The sequence below is a fragment of the Pholcus phalangioides genome, unplaced genomic scaffold (assembly GCF_987345545.1).
Source record: "Pholcus phalangioides strain wild (caught in Gottingen) unplaced genomic scaffold, Ppha-v1.0 ptg000009l_1, whole genome shotgun sequence".
Taxonomy (NCBI): domain Eukaryota; kingdom Metazoa; phylum Arthropoda; class Arachnida; order Araneae; family Pholcidae; genus Pholcus; species Pholcus phalangioides.
Window position 1 is genome coordinate 17613907 of NW_028301602.1, and position 13201 is coordinate 17627107.

At 40.9% G+C, this 13201-nt stretch overlaps 1 protein-coding gene across 1 annotated transcript; it reads left to right on the forward strand.

Annotated features, from left to right (window-relative positions):
* Positions 1-10516: 10516 nt before the first annotated feature.
* On the forward strand, positions 10517-12937 carry LOC149082154 (forkhead box protein A1-like). The gene has a single exon (XM_089236866.1). It carries the CDS (start codon positions 11434-11436, stop codon positions 12823-12825), a length of 1392 nt encoding a protein of 463 aa, XP_089092992.1. The 5' UTR covers positions 10517-11433; the 3' UTR covers positions 12826-12937.
* Positions 12938-13201: the final 264 nt, after the last annotated feature.

Genomic DNA, 13201 nt, shown 5'->3' on the forward strand with positions numbered 1-13201 from the left:
ATCCACTTAAAAGTCCCGTATACATATACGCACTCATGCGTCACTGGTGTTACTGATTTCGAAAAACAAACAGTCCCATGGGTCGCGAACCTGATTTTTTTTTTTTTGTAATTTTGGACCCCCCCCCCCCTCCGCTTTAACGCCCACCTGTTTAAACGCCGCGATCATAATCGGAAAAAAAAATGTTTTTAATCGTCGAAAATAAATGCATTAAAATACCAACTTCCATGAAAGTCCGTCCGTGAATATGCACCGCGTTCTCTCATAGACCGTTAAAATAAAATCCCCCGAGGAGAAAAACGTTAGAATGTTTGAGGAAAGAAAGAGGGAATTCGAAATACGTGTGGAAAGTATATCCACAGAAACGTATATCTTTTATTGCATCTTTTCCTGCACGTGCTGCTCCCCACTCTCCAACAAGCCATTTTTTTTTGACAGCGTATTTCACGTGGTGCGTACAGGTGCTGCCTTCAAAAATGCATGAATACGGGACAAGGGCGTCATTCTTGAAGAGAGGAAGGGACATAAAGGAAGAAAGAGATGACCTCGGAAGAAAGTGGTAAGGTGTCAGGTGCGATGTGTCCACAAAGGATTACTCGAGAACTGCGGGAAGCGCTGCTCTCTTCCCCCGCCATCCTCTCTATTTTTTTTACGCAAAACCTCACAAATGTTTCTCAACACCTGAACGGATGATTATGAAAATGCTGTAAAACCTTTTTCTAGGTTGACCAGAAAACTCGCTGTCTTCGTTTTCCTTGCACACACGGGTCGCAACTAGATGCTTGGTCACCCGGGGCAAGCGCGCATTTCGACGCCCACCTTGTAATGTTGAAGGAGAGGTGTTGGAATGAAATTTGCGTCCCCTCGGGTCGAGACCCACTTGCTCCCCCTAGTTGCGGCCCTGCTTGCACATACAGTAGCCGCTTGTAAGAATCACTGGTTAATAAGAATCAACCGCTTATGAGAATCAAATCGGCAAAACGAAATCCCCAAAAACGTTATTTTACCTCAAAAAAGTCATCTGTTATAAGAATCAGATTTCCGCTTATATAAGCATAAAAAAAAAAAATTCTCCAAAACTGCCACCGTTTATCTGAGTAATAGGAATATTTTTCTTATTCACAAGATTTTTTTTTAAGACCACTTATTGTCAATATTAAATTTGTAATAATCATCCTATATTAACTGTCACCCCCCCCCCCAGGGCCGTCTTAAGAGCATCATGGGGATGGGGGGGGGGGCTCCCGGGCCAAGTGAATTTTCTGAGGCCCTACCTGGCTAAAAATACTTACTTTTTTAATTTCGAAAATTTCAATCAGATCTCATTTTTGTTGAGCCCCTTCTACTCTTGGGCATATGCGTTAAGACGGCACTGCCCACCCCCCTCCAAACAGTGAGGATTACAGCTTCACAGTAAAGTGAGCTTCCATGTAATCCATCCCTTCAAAAGTACCATATTTTTAATTTTTGATCACCGTGGCGGAAGGAGGACTCAGGTGGCCCCCTACGTCCATCTTGTATACGCCTCTCATCATGCGGTTTTGTTTTGACGCAGGAGTTCACTCATTAGTAACAAAGAAATTAGTCCAACCTACAAATTTCAAATTTTTTTTTTTTACGCTCGTGATACCATTAGAAATGAGATGTGAATTTTAAATTTATCCCGGGGTACCTTTGCTCGATTTTGAGGCAATTCAGTGAAACTGCTGTAGAAAAATAACTGGGAGTCACAATGCACTTCTATATCATGATCAATATACTTTTATCTTTCCAAATAATTCTCGTAGAATCCCTCCCCTCAACGATATAATGATCGTGTACGGAAAATTTACCGCTAGGAAAATTCATCGCTGGGTAAATTCACCGAAAACAGTTCGACATGGATGAATGAACGAGTGAATGAATGATCAAGGGGGCAAGCGAAAGAGTGGGTGAATGAATAATCGAGTGAATGAGCGAGTGAATGAATGAGCGAATGAATTATCGAGTGAGTGAGCAAATGAGTTACTGAGTGAAAAAGTGAGTCAGCGAGTGAGCAAATGAGTTAGTGTGAGTGAGCAAACATTTCAGAGTGAGTGAGTGAGTGTGAATGAGGTTTTCTATACTACCAATTAAGAAGTAAATATCATTTTTCCGATTTTTATCCCTAAAATTTGTGTGTCATCCCCTCAACATTCCTGCCCTGCCTAAAGTTGGGTGTTCAGATTGTAAACGTTAAGGAATTTCATCCAGGAGTTTGGTGAGAATATTTTCAGCACCGATGGTACTATTTTATTTTGTAAAATATGTTAAAATGTCAGCACAGAAGCGATTTAATGTGCAGCAACATAGCAATTCAGCTATTTTCAGCGAGACTGCAGAAAATAGACGTTTTTGCTTTATTACAAGACTTGTCCAAATGTTCCTCCAAATTTCTAAAGGACTTTTGCAAAATATCTCTTCAAATATATCTGGAAAACTACTAAAAATAACAGCAGATTTTTTTTCTTCTATATTTGAAAATACTGTACATCTAAATTAGTGTAGTTATAGAACATAGTTTCCGAAACTTCCATCGCCCCCTTCTTCAGAATTTTTTTTTCTTTCTAATCGCTCCCCCCCAACTCCAGCGAATCCATAGGATCCTATGTTATACCCCCTAGCTTCTATCGCCCCTCCCCCCTGGACCATTCCATCGCCCTCCAGGAGGCGATATTGCCTACTTTGGGAAACACTGTTCTGGAACGTAGACGTACTGGAAGAATAGTAATTGTGCATAAGGTAGGCACAGCATGCTTTTCAATCGAAATTTTATGATATAATTTTAATTAAAAATCGCATTTGAAACTTAAAATCAGTTAAATTTATGTATTTTCTGTGTTAATCTTTTAATTTAATGAGATAAACTTGAAGTGCTTGCAGTGGGATACAAGTTTTCTCTACAAATTTCTAGATGTTTTTAAGCCTGCTGCGCTTTTCAGAAAAATATATAATCCTCCTACGCATTCACAGAAACACACAAACTTCAAACGTATTTCCGCGCATCTCTTGAGGGAACAAAGAAAAAAAGAGAGAGAGAGAAGCAAAAGTTTCCTACGCATTTCCAGAAATACGGAAACCTCAAACGCATTTATAAGAATGCCTCTAGCTCAGTGTTTCTCAACCGCCGGGCCGCGGCCCTATACTGGGCCGTGACATCATTCATACCGGGCCACGATTAATCTGCCGTTTCCTTTTCCCCCATTCACGTTCCGTTAATCGTGCGTTTGACCGGACCTTCCACTTAGAAAAATGAATGAAACCGGGCCGCGGGCTTCCAAGGGTTGAGAACCACTGCTCTAGCTTCTTATGTATTCCAAGGGTTGCTAACGCCGTGAACGCATATCCAGGGCAAAAATTCTTCCCACGCAATCCTGAAAATGCCCTCATGCCCAGAAATACATAAACCTTATGTACGTTTCTAGAAGAAAAAAACCAGACTCCGGGACATTTCTAGGCGTACCTCCTGCGCACATTTCCAGACATGCAAAAGTCTCATTTACAGAGTTACAAGTGCATCCAAGCAACACCACCTATAGAAGGTGTCTTCTATAGGTGGTATTGATCCAAGGCGTGTCTAGGATAATTAAGTTTCCCACGCTTTCCACAATCCACACAATCCTCCTACACATTTCTAGAAATGCACAAGCCTCCCATGCATTTCTAGATTAGACATGAGCATGAGCAAGTCCCCTATAGATCTCCAGAAATACACTAACTTCCGGATTTCTATAAATATATCAGCCTACTACACATTTCTGGACATAGCATGCGTCTAGGAATAACTAAGCTTCCCATGCATTTTTTTATAGACATAAGCAATCCTCCTATACATTTCTAGACATAAGCAAGCATCCTACACACATTTCTAGACATACACTAACTTCCACAATAACTTCATCTCACTCATCGTGCATTGGTCACCAAATACGGGGGAAAAAAAGAGGCATTTCAGGGGCTTATTGCAATAGCACTGCTTTTTTATTTCAATCGCACCTTTTGTGACGACCTCTGTCTGAGTAAGACATTATACGTCTGTTTATGGACAAGATCCCATCGAATCAAAACCTTATGCTCAAATCTTTTTTGTTCGACAAAAAAAAGTAGAGGAAATAGAAAACCTTTCACACACGCTTTCCTATTTCCCTTCATTGCATCAAAACTATATGTAGTACGTACTACTAGAATATTAGTTCTTTTTTTTTACATGGCATTTCTCTTGAATGGTGACACGTCAGATTTGGACGACGACGAGGATGGTCCCTGAGACAGAAGTAAAGATTCGGCAAACACTGACGCACCGGTGTATTATTACCCTCTACCCCCCCAAACACTGAAATGTTTGGACGTTTGTGTGCCCAGAACATCAGCGTTGTCCATAGAAAAAAAAAATGATGAGTGAGAGGGTGGATCGAGGAGTTGTGTTTGCTCTCATCGGGGTTTTATTTACTCTCTCTGGGAATCGAACCCTACTCTTCTCTCGCGCCCACACACACACACGCACATTGGCCACCATCTACTGCTGTTATATAGTGACCTGAACGCTTCACACACCGGATATTTTAACCGACTGCTCTTGTCGGTGCATTACGCCAGCCCTTTTTATATCTCAGATGGCCATTTTTGGTGTGTTTTTTGGGGGGTAGGCGGTGGCACAGGAAATGCGAGCCGGTGCAGATCGTACAGCACACGTCTATAGAGATGATATTATATAACGAATGCATTTTTTTTTTTTTTGAAGATTTGTCTCGGCCATTATTAATCTTTTTATGGTGCCTATGAAATAAATATTTTCAACATGGATGAGGTCTTTGAATATTTTTGAGAACGGCAAGAGACGTGCTTGTGTGGCGTGTATTTGGTATGACAAACCAATGTACAGTAAAACCTCGATAAGTCGTTACCTCATGTTATCGAAAAATTATGACGGCTAAAGCGGAGTGACGACTTAACCGAAGTGCCGTGAGTTTCAATGCACAATATTGCAAAAATCGTGGTAAATTTAAAGTGATATAACATTTATTGAAATATGAATTAAAATTGCAATATATTAATAAAATTTATAGATTGCAGAAGAAAAAAAAATGGAATTTTTTTACCTTTTTAGAGCTCTTATTACTTAGCTTATAGTGTTAAAAATATACTGGTGCACTTTGATTTATATTAGTAATTTTTAATTTAGATCAATCATAGCACACAGGGTCTACTTTTGACATGAGACCCCCCCCCCTCCCGCCCCGGTAGGAAAAGCACACATTAGAAGACCTCAACTTTGGAAAAAATGTCTGGTTTGTCAACAAAGATATTTTGTTTAAATTTTAAGCCCTAAATTAGTGGGGCTCATGCAGAAATCAGTTGTAGCTCGAACAGTCCCCTAACGTTTCAAAAACTTCAGTCGGCGAATGGACTTTCTCCAGCGTAACTTTCGTTACTTGAACTGTTCCGTTTTGGTACATAAGGCTTTTATGGTGACTTTTTAAGCAATAGCAATGCTGTTAACAAGCTCTTTTTTTTTAAAGGGAGCCATAAGATTAATCAGTTCCTCTCTTTCAAACTTTTTCATAGTGACGAGTTAACCGAAATTAGCGACGAAGAAACGAGGGTTTAATAACATTGTTGTCTATGAAAGCCAGACGGGCCTGAAGAAAAACGACGACTTAACCGGAGTGACGACTTAACGAGGTTTTACTGTAGATCATATACCCCCAAATATAAAATATAAAAATTCTGAAATATCAGCCGTGGTATAATATTAGGTTGGATGGGATGTACAAGCTTTCTTCGCATTTCTTGAAGTACGCACGCCTACCATTCATTCACTTTGTGATATGTAAGCCTCTATAAAGCATTTCTAGAAATGCGCTAAAAGCTTCCACAGATTTCCAGAGGGTACGAGCGCCAACCAAGCATGCGTAGAGATAATTAAGCTTAACATGCATTTCTGAAAGCGCACACAAGCCTCCTACGCATTTTTAGAAAACCCCACAAGCCTCACATACATTTCCAAGATACGAGCTATCTAGAAATATAATAAAGTTTCATTCATTCATACACACACACACGATGTTTAAGCCCCTTTTTCATTTCAGGGGGTTCAGGGGGTTCAGGTTCAGGGGGTTCTAGGGGATTCCTTCCGTATTTCCAGGCGGTGCTTGAAGAATGAAAGTTTTGTAGCAACTGCTTCAGATGATGAAACAGCAGTTTTTGCCAGCAAATTCTGACATTTGAGCACGCTACCATCGCAAAAAATTTACCATGCAGGCCAGGAACTTGTGCGAGAGCAAGCGACGCAACTACCCCGTATGGCTACCTTGAGGAGGAAGAGACAAATTAGAGGTAAAAAGTGAGAAAATGATTTTTTACTTCATAACATAATGTAAAAAAAAACTTTGTTATGGGGCCCTTCCTGACAGATATCCTAGTTACGGCGTTGCTCAGAGGCCGACTTTGACGTGGGGGCAGGGGGGGGGGGGTTCCCGTGATTATGTCAAATACGTTTTGGTTGGTCAGTGAACACCGTATATGCTTCTCAAATTTTAGAGTCCCCCGGATTCAGAGAGACCATGGTCAAACCCCCCCCCCCTCCCTCCGTTTATATGGAGAAATCAGGCCCTGTCACTGCCTGGGAAAAGGCCCAGCATGTATGTAGGTTTGTTATTAACAAACAACCATGGCTCATATTTTTTTCATCTAATGCATCCATAAATTTGTATAATTTAAGCCAGGGGAAACAGTTGGTGTTGAGATGAAATATGTATACATTTTCTAAAAGTATATATACAATAATTCGTTTTAATTATAGGCTACCCTTTTTTCACAGCCCGAAGAGAGTGATTGCACCCATGGTCCCCATAAGGGGGAGGCTAACAGGGCTCCATCACGGGGGCCCAGGAAAAATCTCATTTTTGCTTTTTTGTATACTTTAAATCAAGGGTTTAAAGTGTAAAACCCTGCATTCCACCCTGGCCCGCGGGCCAAATGTGGCTCCTACGAGCTCTTTTCTGTGGCTTGGAAATCATTTTTAGAGAATAGCTACTTCACATAGAAAATCGAATAAATTTCCAAAAAAAAAAACCTCTGACCACTGAAATCTGTTCTGCTGTATTTAGAACTGTGAAATACTTCCCAGATTCAATAATTTAGGCTATGCATTTGGTGCATTAAAGGTCTCCAGCGTGGCTTCGTTAACTGCTTATATCCCTCTTTTGGGACAGAGTGGGAGCCATGTTCTGGTTTGGTGGTGGTACATTAAAATGGCCATCGTAATGAATTCGGGGTACCCAAGAGCCAAAACACTTTTTCAGATCTATGATTTAATGTATTTCCAGAGGCAAAATTCGGCATTCGAATGGTTATACATGACTACAGAATTTAAAATAATGAAAAAAATAGTTTTAGAAGGATTGGAAAAATAATAATAATTTCATAATTGATTAAAATTTATAATTGTTGCAAAAAATAGTTACAGAATTGTAGAAAGAAATAATTCCAGAATTATATTGAGCGTAATTTCAGAGAATTGTCAAAAGTAAATTAAAATTCATGAAGAAGTTAAAAGCAAATGAAATCATTTCATAATTGATGAAAATTTGAAATTAATGAAACAAATAATTTCATAATTGATGAAAATTCGAAATTAATGAAACAAATAATTTCAGAATTAATATTATAAAAAAAAATCCGAATCGGTGAAAGGAAGTTATTTGAAAATAAATGAAAAAAATTCAAATTTAATGAAAGAAATAATTTCAAAGTAAATAAAGTGTTCACAGAGTGTAATTTGGGGGACAAATTACTGAACACTTGAACAAATACCTTGGTATGACTTGTTGGCCCGCGGGGTTCAAAGAAAGGTTTAATTTGGCCCGCAGTCTCTGAAAGGTTGAAGACCTCTGCTTTAAATTCAATATAAAAGATCCCGTCAAAAATTTCAGTTAAGGGGGTCACCCGGATCCAAGATGCGTCCGTCACAAACAAATAAAAATAAATATAAATTAATTAAATAATTTTTTTTCTGACTTGGGAATCACCATTTTCAACACCGAAAGAGAGTTTCGACCTACATTATTCAAATATAGTGTGCAAATCGAGACGCGCTTCTAATAACTTTCTACGAAAGGCCTATCAAAAATGTGACACTAATACACTCATGCACAGTGCCGTCTTAACACATGGGGGCACACCCGGGCACGGCCCTGGAGCCTCAGGAGAAGGGAGGTCTCACAAACTGAGACCCGGTTGAAATTTTCGAGAATTTGCCAGGTAGGTCTTCAGAAAAATCACTTTGCCCGAAGGGGGGGGGGGGAAAGAGCTATAATGCTCTTAAGACGGCCCTGCTCATTCACGCATTCAAGAAATACGAACACCAAAATTCTGTGTTTATGTAAGGGGTCATTCAAGTATTACGTCAGCATCGAAGCGGGGGGGGGGGGGGTTCGGATTTGCTGACTTTTGATGACAAGGGGGAGGGGGGTTTGAAGGTAACTTACGTCATCAACCACCCTTTTTGAAGATATGAAATATTCTAAACTGCTGACGAAATTTTGCTGACAAGGGGGGAGGGGTCAGTGTTTTGCTGACAAGGAGGGAGGGGGTCAAAAATGGCTAAAAATCTCTTACGTAATACTTGAATGGTCCCTAACATGAAAGGTGTGTGCAGTTGAGCCCAAATCAACTTCATCGATCAACATTTTTCTTGTAGAGAAAAGTGTTTCTATTCACATGAGGGCTTCCTCCACCCCATTAAAGTGAATGCCTGCTGGTAACTCAGTATCACACATAGCCGCTGCGGTGGTCGAGTTGTCATAGTGACGGACTCGTGTCGAGAGGTCCCGGGTTCGAACCCGACCGTCATCACACTGGTGATTGGCTGAAGTTTTCTGTGGTTCAATCTCGCCACAGAGAGCAACAGATCTACAAATATGTAATTCAATCATAACACGTCACTCACTTCACTTCTGAAATATAGATCAGCGTTTCTCAACCCACAGGACCGCGGACCAATGCCGGGGCCCTAACACTGGTGTCACACCATACCCGCTCTATGCATACCTTTTTCTGCAATTGTTATTTTTTTCCCGTGCACAAAATCTACAGCTCGAAATAGAACAGCTTTCTTTCCGCACTGTACCTAGGGATTAAGTTTAAGGCCGGGATTACAACACTATAAAAGTTTTATAAAAGTCCTTTTATAAAAACATGAAAAATTCCACCAATAAGCTTACCGGTTGCATTTGCTCGAATGTAACCTATGAACCTTATTGGTAGTTTTTTCAAGATTTTTAAAAGATCTTTTATCAAACTTTTATAGCGTAATTAATTAAATATTATTAATAAACTTTATATTATTAATATTTTATTACTTTATATTATATATATATATATTATATACTTTATATTATTTTTATATTATTAATAAACTTTTATAGTGTAATTTGTAATTTTATAGTGCCTCAGTTTATATTTACCCAAAGAGATCTTCTATATTTCTTTTTGATCAAGAACTTTATCACATATCAATAGCATGCGTATCTCATACCAGGTTTTACTTTTACTTCGATATCATCAAAACTATGTAAAAGGGAAAACGAAATTCAAATTTTGTGATTTAAATCAGGGATTTTTTTAAAAATCAAGTGCTGATTAAAACCGGCATATCCTGTACAACGAGTATTTTACTGTTTGTTATTTTCGGGGATTTTTTTAAACATGCAGTATTTATTAGTGTCATCTTTTACACGCAGTTTTCCCTCTACATGCAGTATATTCATGCGCCTGATCAATTTATTGTTTTTACTGATATATCCCCTGCTTTTTTCCTTCTAATTTCATTCATTGTTTATATCGGTTATTCCCAACGTGGGCGTTAACGCCCCCTCTGGGGGGGGGGGCGATGGCATGTTCCAGGGGGGCCGTAGAAGCTACGGGTATAACATGGGATCCTATGACTTAGATTGCGTTGGGGGGTGATGGGAGAAAAAAATTTCTGAAGGGGGCGAGGGGGGGGGGGACAAAAAAGGATGGGAAACTATGGTTTATATGAATTTGTACACCTAGTGAATTCAGAGCCCTTCGGCCTTTTTCACGTGTTTGTACCAAATAAATAAATAAAAAAATTTTCATGTCGGCGCGTATTTTTTTCCGTTTCGGTGTTGCATTAATTCCCACGTGATTACTTTATAAATAAAAACTTTGATTCACCGATGATCGTGATCGGTTAGAGCTGGACAAAGGGGGGGGGGAGGGAGAGACATAATCGCTGAGAGCTCTTCTATTGGTCCACTCCCCTAACTCAGACATCCGGTTGGCCGAAAAGATTTCTCTCACCATGACGTCACAGAAAGTAGGCGTTCACCAACACACACACATAGACATTGCGAAAGAAAGGGGCGTGTCGGATTTTTCGACTTCTCGTCATCACAGAGAGAGAGAGAGTATTTGTGTGTGTATGTATCCTTTTTATATATCTATCTTTGTATAAACCCAGTGGTGGTGCTGCTGCTGCTCTTTGCCGCAAAATATTTACCAAGAACTCACAACTAACCTTAGAGACAATTTTTTGCGTGTGTGTGTGTGTTCGCGCTCGTAATATTTGTAGCCTTTTGCTCCGTCGTGTTCATACAGAAAAGAATAGACGATTTCCACGCTGTTCTCTCTCTTCTCTTTTTTTTTTTTTATCTATTTTTACTTGCTCTGTCCACAACCAGAGAAACAGAAGCATCAGTGGGACTCTGGTGTTTGTCCAACACCAACATATAGAACCCGAACGAGATAAATCCGGTGATGTTCTAACAAGAAAAAGAAAGAAACCCATTGTGTGGATATGAGTAACCAATGAGTACACACAGTGGTTGTGTTTCGGATGAATCTTCTCCATAAAAGTGGACAACTTTCGTTTTTTTTCAGCCCCCCCAGCGTCATTTACATAGAAATCAATGGATTGAATGGTCATCGACATCTTCATTAACTATAAGGATATTGTTTTAGTTTGTGTGTAAGTGTGCTTCATATTATTGTGTTTCTCCCCCCTCGAGAGATAACTTGGACTTTGAATTCTTTATGTGTGTGTTTTCCTGAAGGACAGATAAGATACTTTCCAGCCCTACCCGGGGTTCCGTCTGTGAGTCATCAACCGATATCTCGCGCGGACAACATTTATCTATTTCCCTAGATGTCAACCGATTTGTTTTCTTTCCCCTTCAGGCCAATCGCTTTCGACTGATTTCTTTTGTAGCGGTTATTTTGTGTCGAACACATTCCGGAACATTCCAATAATTTTTTTTTTTTTTCTAATTAGACTTTAAGGATTTACGCGTGTTCAAAAATGCTCGCCAAATGTTCTAAAAAGCCGTGAAAAGTTAGAAAAAATAATTCTAGCAAGTGCTTCTCTCTGTCAAGTGAAAAATCAGTCGGGATATGCTTACACCGAAAAGCTACCAAGACGGTGGATTAACGGCAATGGCGGCGAGTCCGTATCCAGTGAATTCGAGTTCAGTGCCTATCAGCTACTCCAACCAGACGTTCGGTCCGGGACTAATCGCGGCTCACAACATGGGATACTTCGCACCGAGCACCAACGGCGCCCCGGGAGTCGGACAGTCGGTGTCACCTATCGCTAGCATTACTCCGATGAACCCGAACGGACTTAATCCATCGGCCGACGTGAATAATTCGTCGATCAACAACCGGGATTACGTCGGACACCAGCAGAACGACGGTTCGTCCATCGTCCTGACGGACAGCTTACGCAACGAGAAGGTACGCAGGTCGTACAGCCACGCGAAACCCCCTTATTCGTACATATCGCTCATAACGATGGCCATACAGAACAGCCACACGAGAATGCTGACCCTCAGCGAGATATACCAGTTCATCGTCGACTTGTTCCCGTACTACAGGCAGAACCAGCAGCGTTGGCAGAACTCCATCAGGCACAGCTTGAGCTTCAACGACTGCTTCGTCAAGGTGCCCAGGACCCCCGACAAGCCCGGGAAGGGCAGCTTCTGGACTCTGCATCCCGATTCCGGTAACATGTTCGAGAACGGGTGTTTCCTCAGGCGGCAGAAACGGTTCAAGTGCAGCAAAAAGGAAGCGCTCAGGCAGGCGCATAAAAGACTACAGGGCCGTCAGAAATCCGAGTCGCGCGGTTTGGACGGACCCGGATCGTCGGAGGGTAACGATCAGCTCGGGTCGTGCGCCCTCAGTACCAAATGCCAAAATAAAGCTGATCTCAAGATGAGTTCTAATAAGCACCACGACAGTTCCGGGACTGGTGTCACCTCTGGCAACTTCTACCACCAATCGGCGGCGGACCGCCATTCGGACAACCTGCAGGAGCTGCACTTCCTCAAGAGCAGGAAGGACTGCTGCAAGCAGGGCGATCTAATCCCGGGTCAGGTGAGGAATTCGGATCATTACGTCTCGGGCAACAACAATCCCACGGCATTCCTGGACACCCACCAGAACGAGCAGCAGCAGCTGTTCAGGGCCCTGGACATGTTCTCCGTTCATCACTCCCTGAAGTGCGACCCGATCCCCAGCGCCGAAAGTCACCCATTCTCGATCAACAACATCATCTCGTCTTCACCTTGCGAGGCCAAAATGGACTTGAAGATGTACGACATCCCTTCCTACGGACCTTACTCCACTGCGCCGCAGATGATGAACTCATCTGCGTCTTCTTTCACGGACGCCGCTGCCCCGTATTACCACCACCATCATCATCACCACCACCATCCACATCACCAGCACCCTACGGCCCTGTATTCAGCTGCGTATAACCACTCGGCTGCGTCAACCGCTATGTGAATACTTTCTACTGTACAAATACGCTCTATATATCTACAGCTTTGAATTATATTACGGATGTTGCACAAGAGATATCATATTATAAATATAAAAGAATCTGTGAGTGTTTACATTTTTGAGGGTATGTCATTTTTTTGAATTACTCTAGCATTTACCATTTAATTAATTTAACATTAACAATATTTATAGTTAATTAATTTATAATTATCAAATTTACTCTATGTGAAATTGAAGTTAACGCCATTGAAGTATAATCTCTTAATTTCGAAATTTCCCAAAAACCGTAAACTCTATATATAGATATAGCCGAATCCCGTTATAGCGAAAAAATCTTGTTTTAACGCATACTTTTCTATTCCCTCAGATAGGTTTTCAT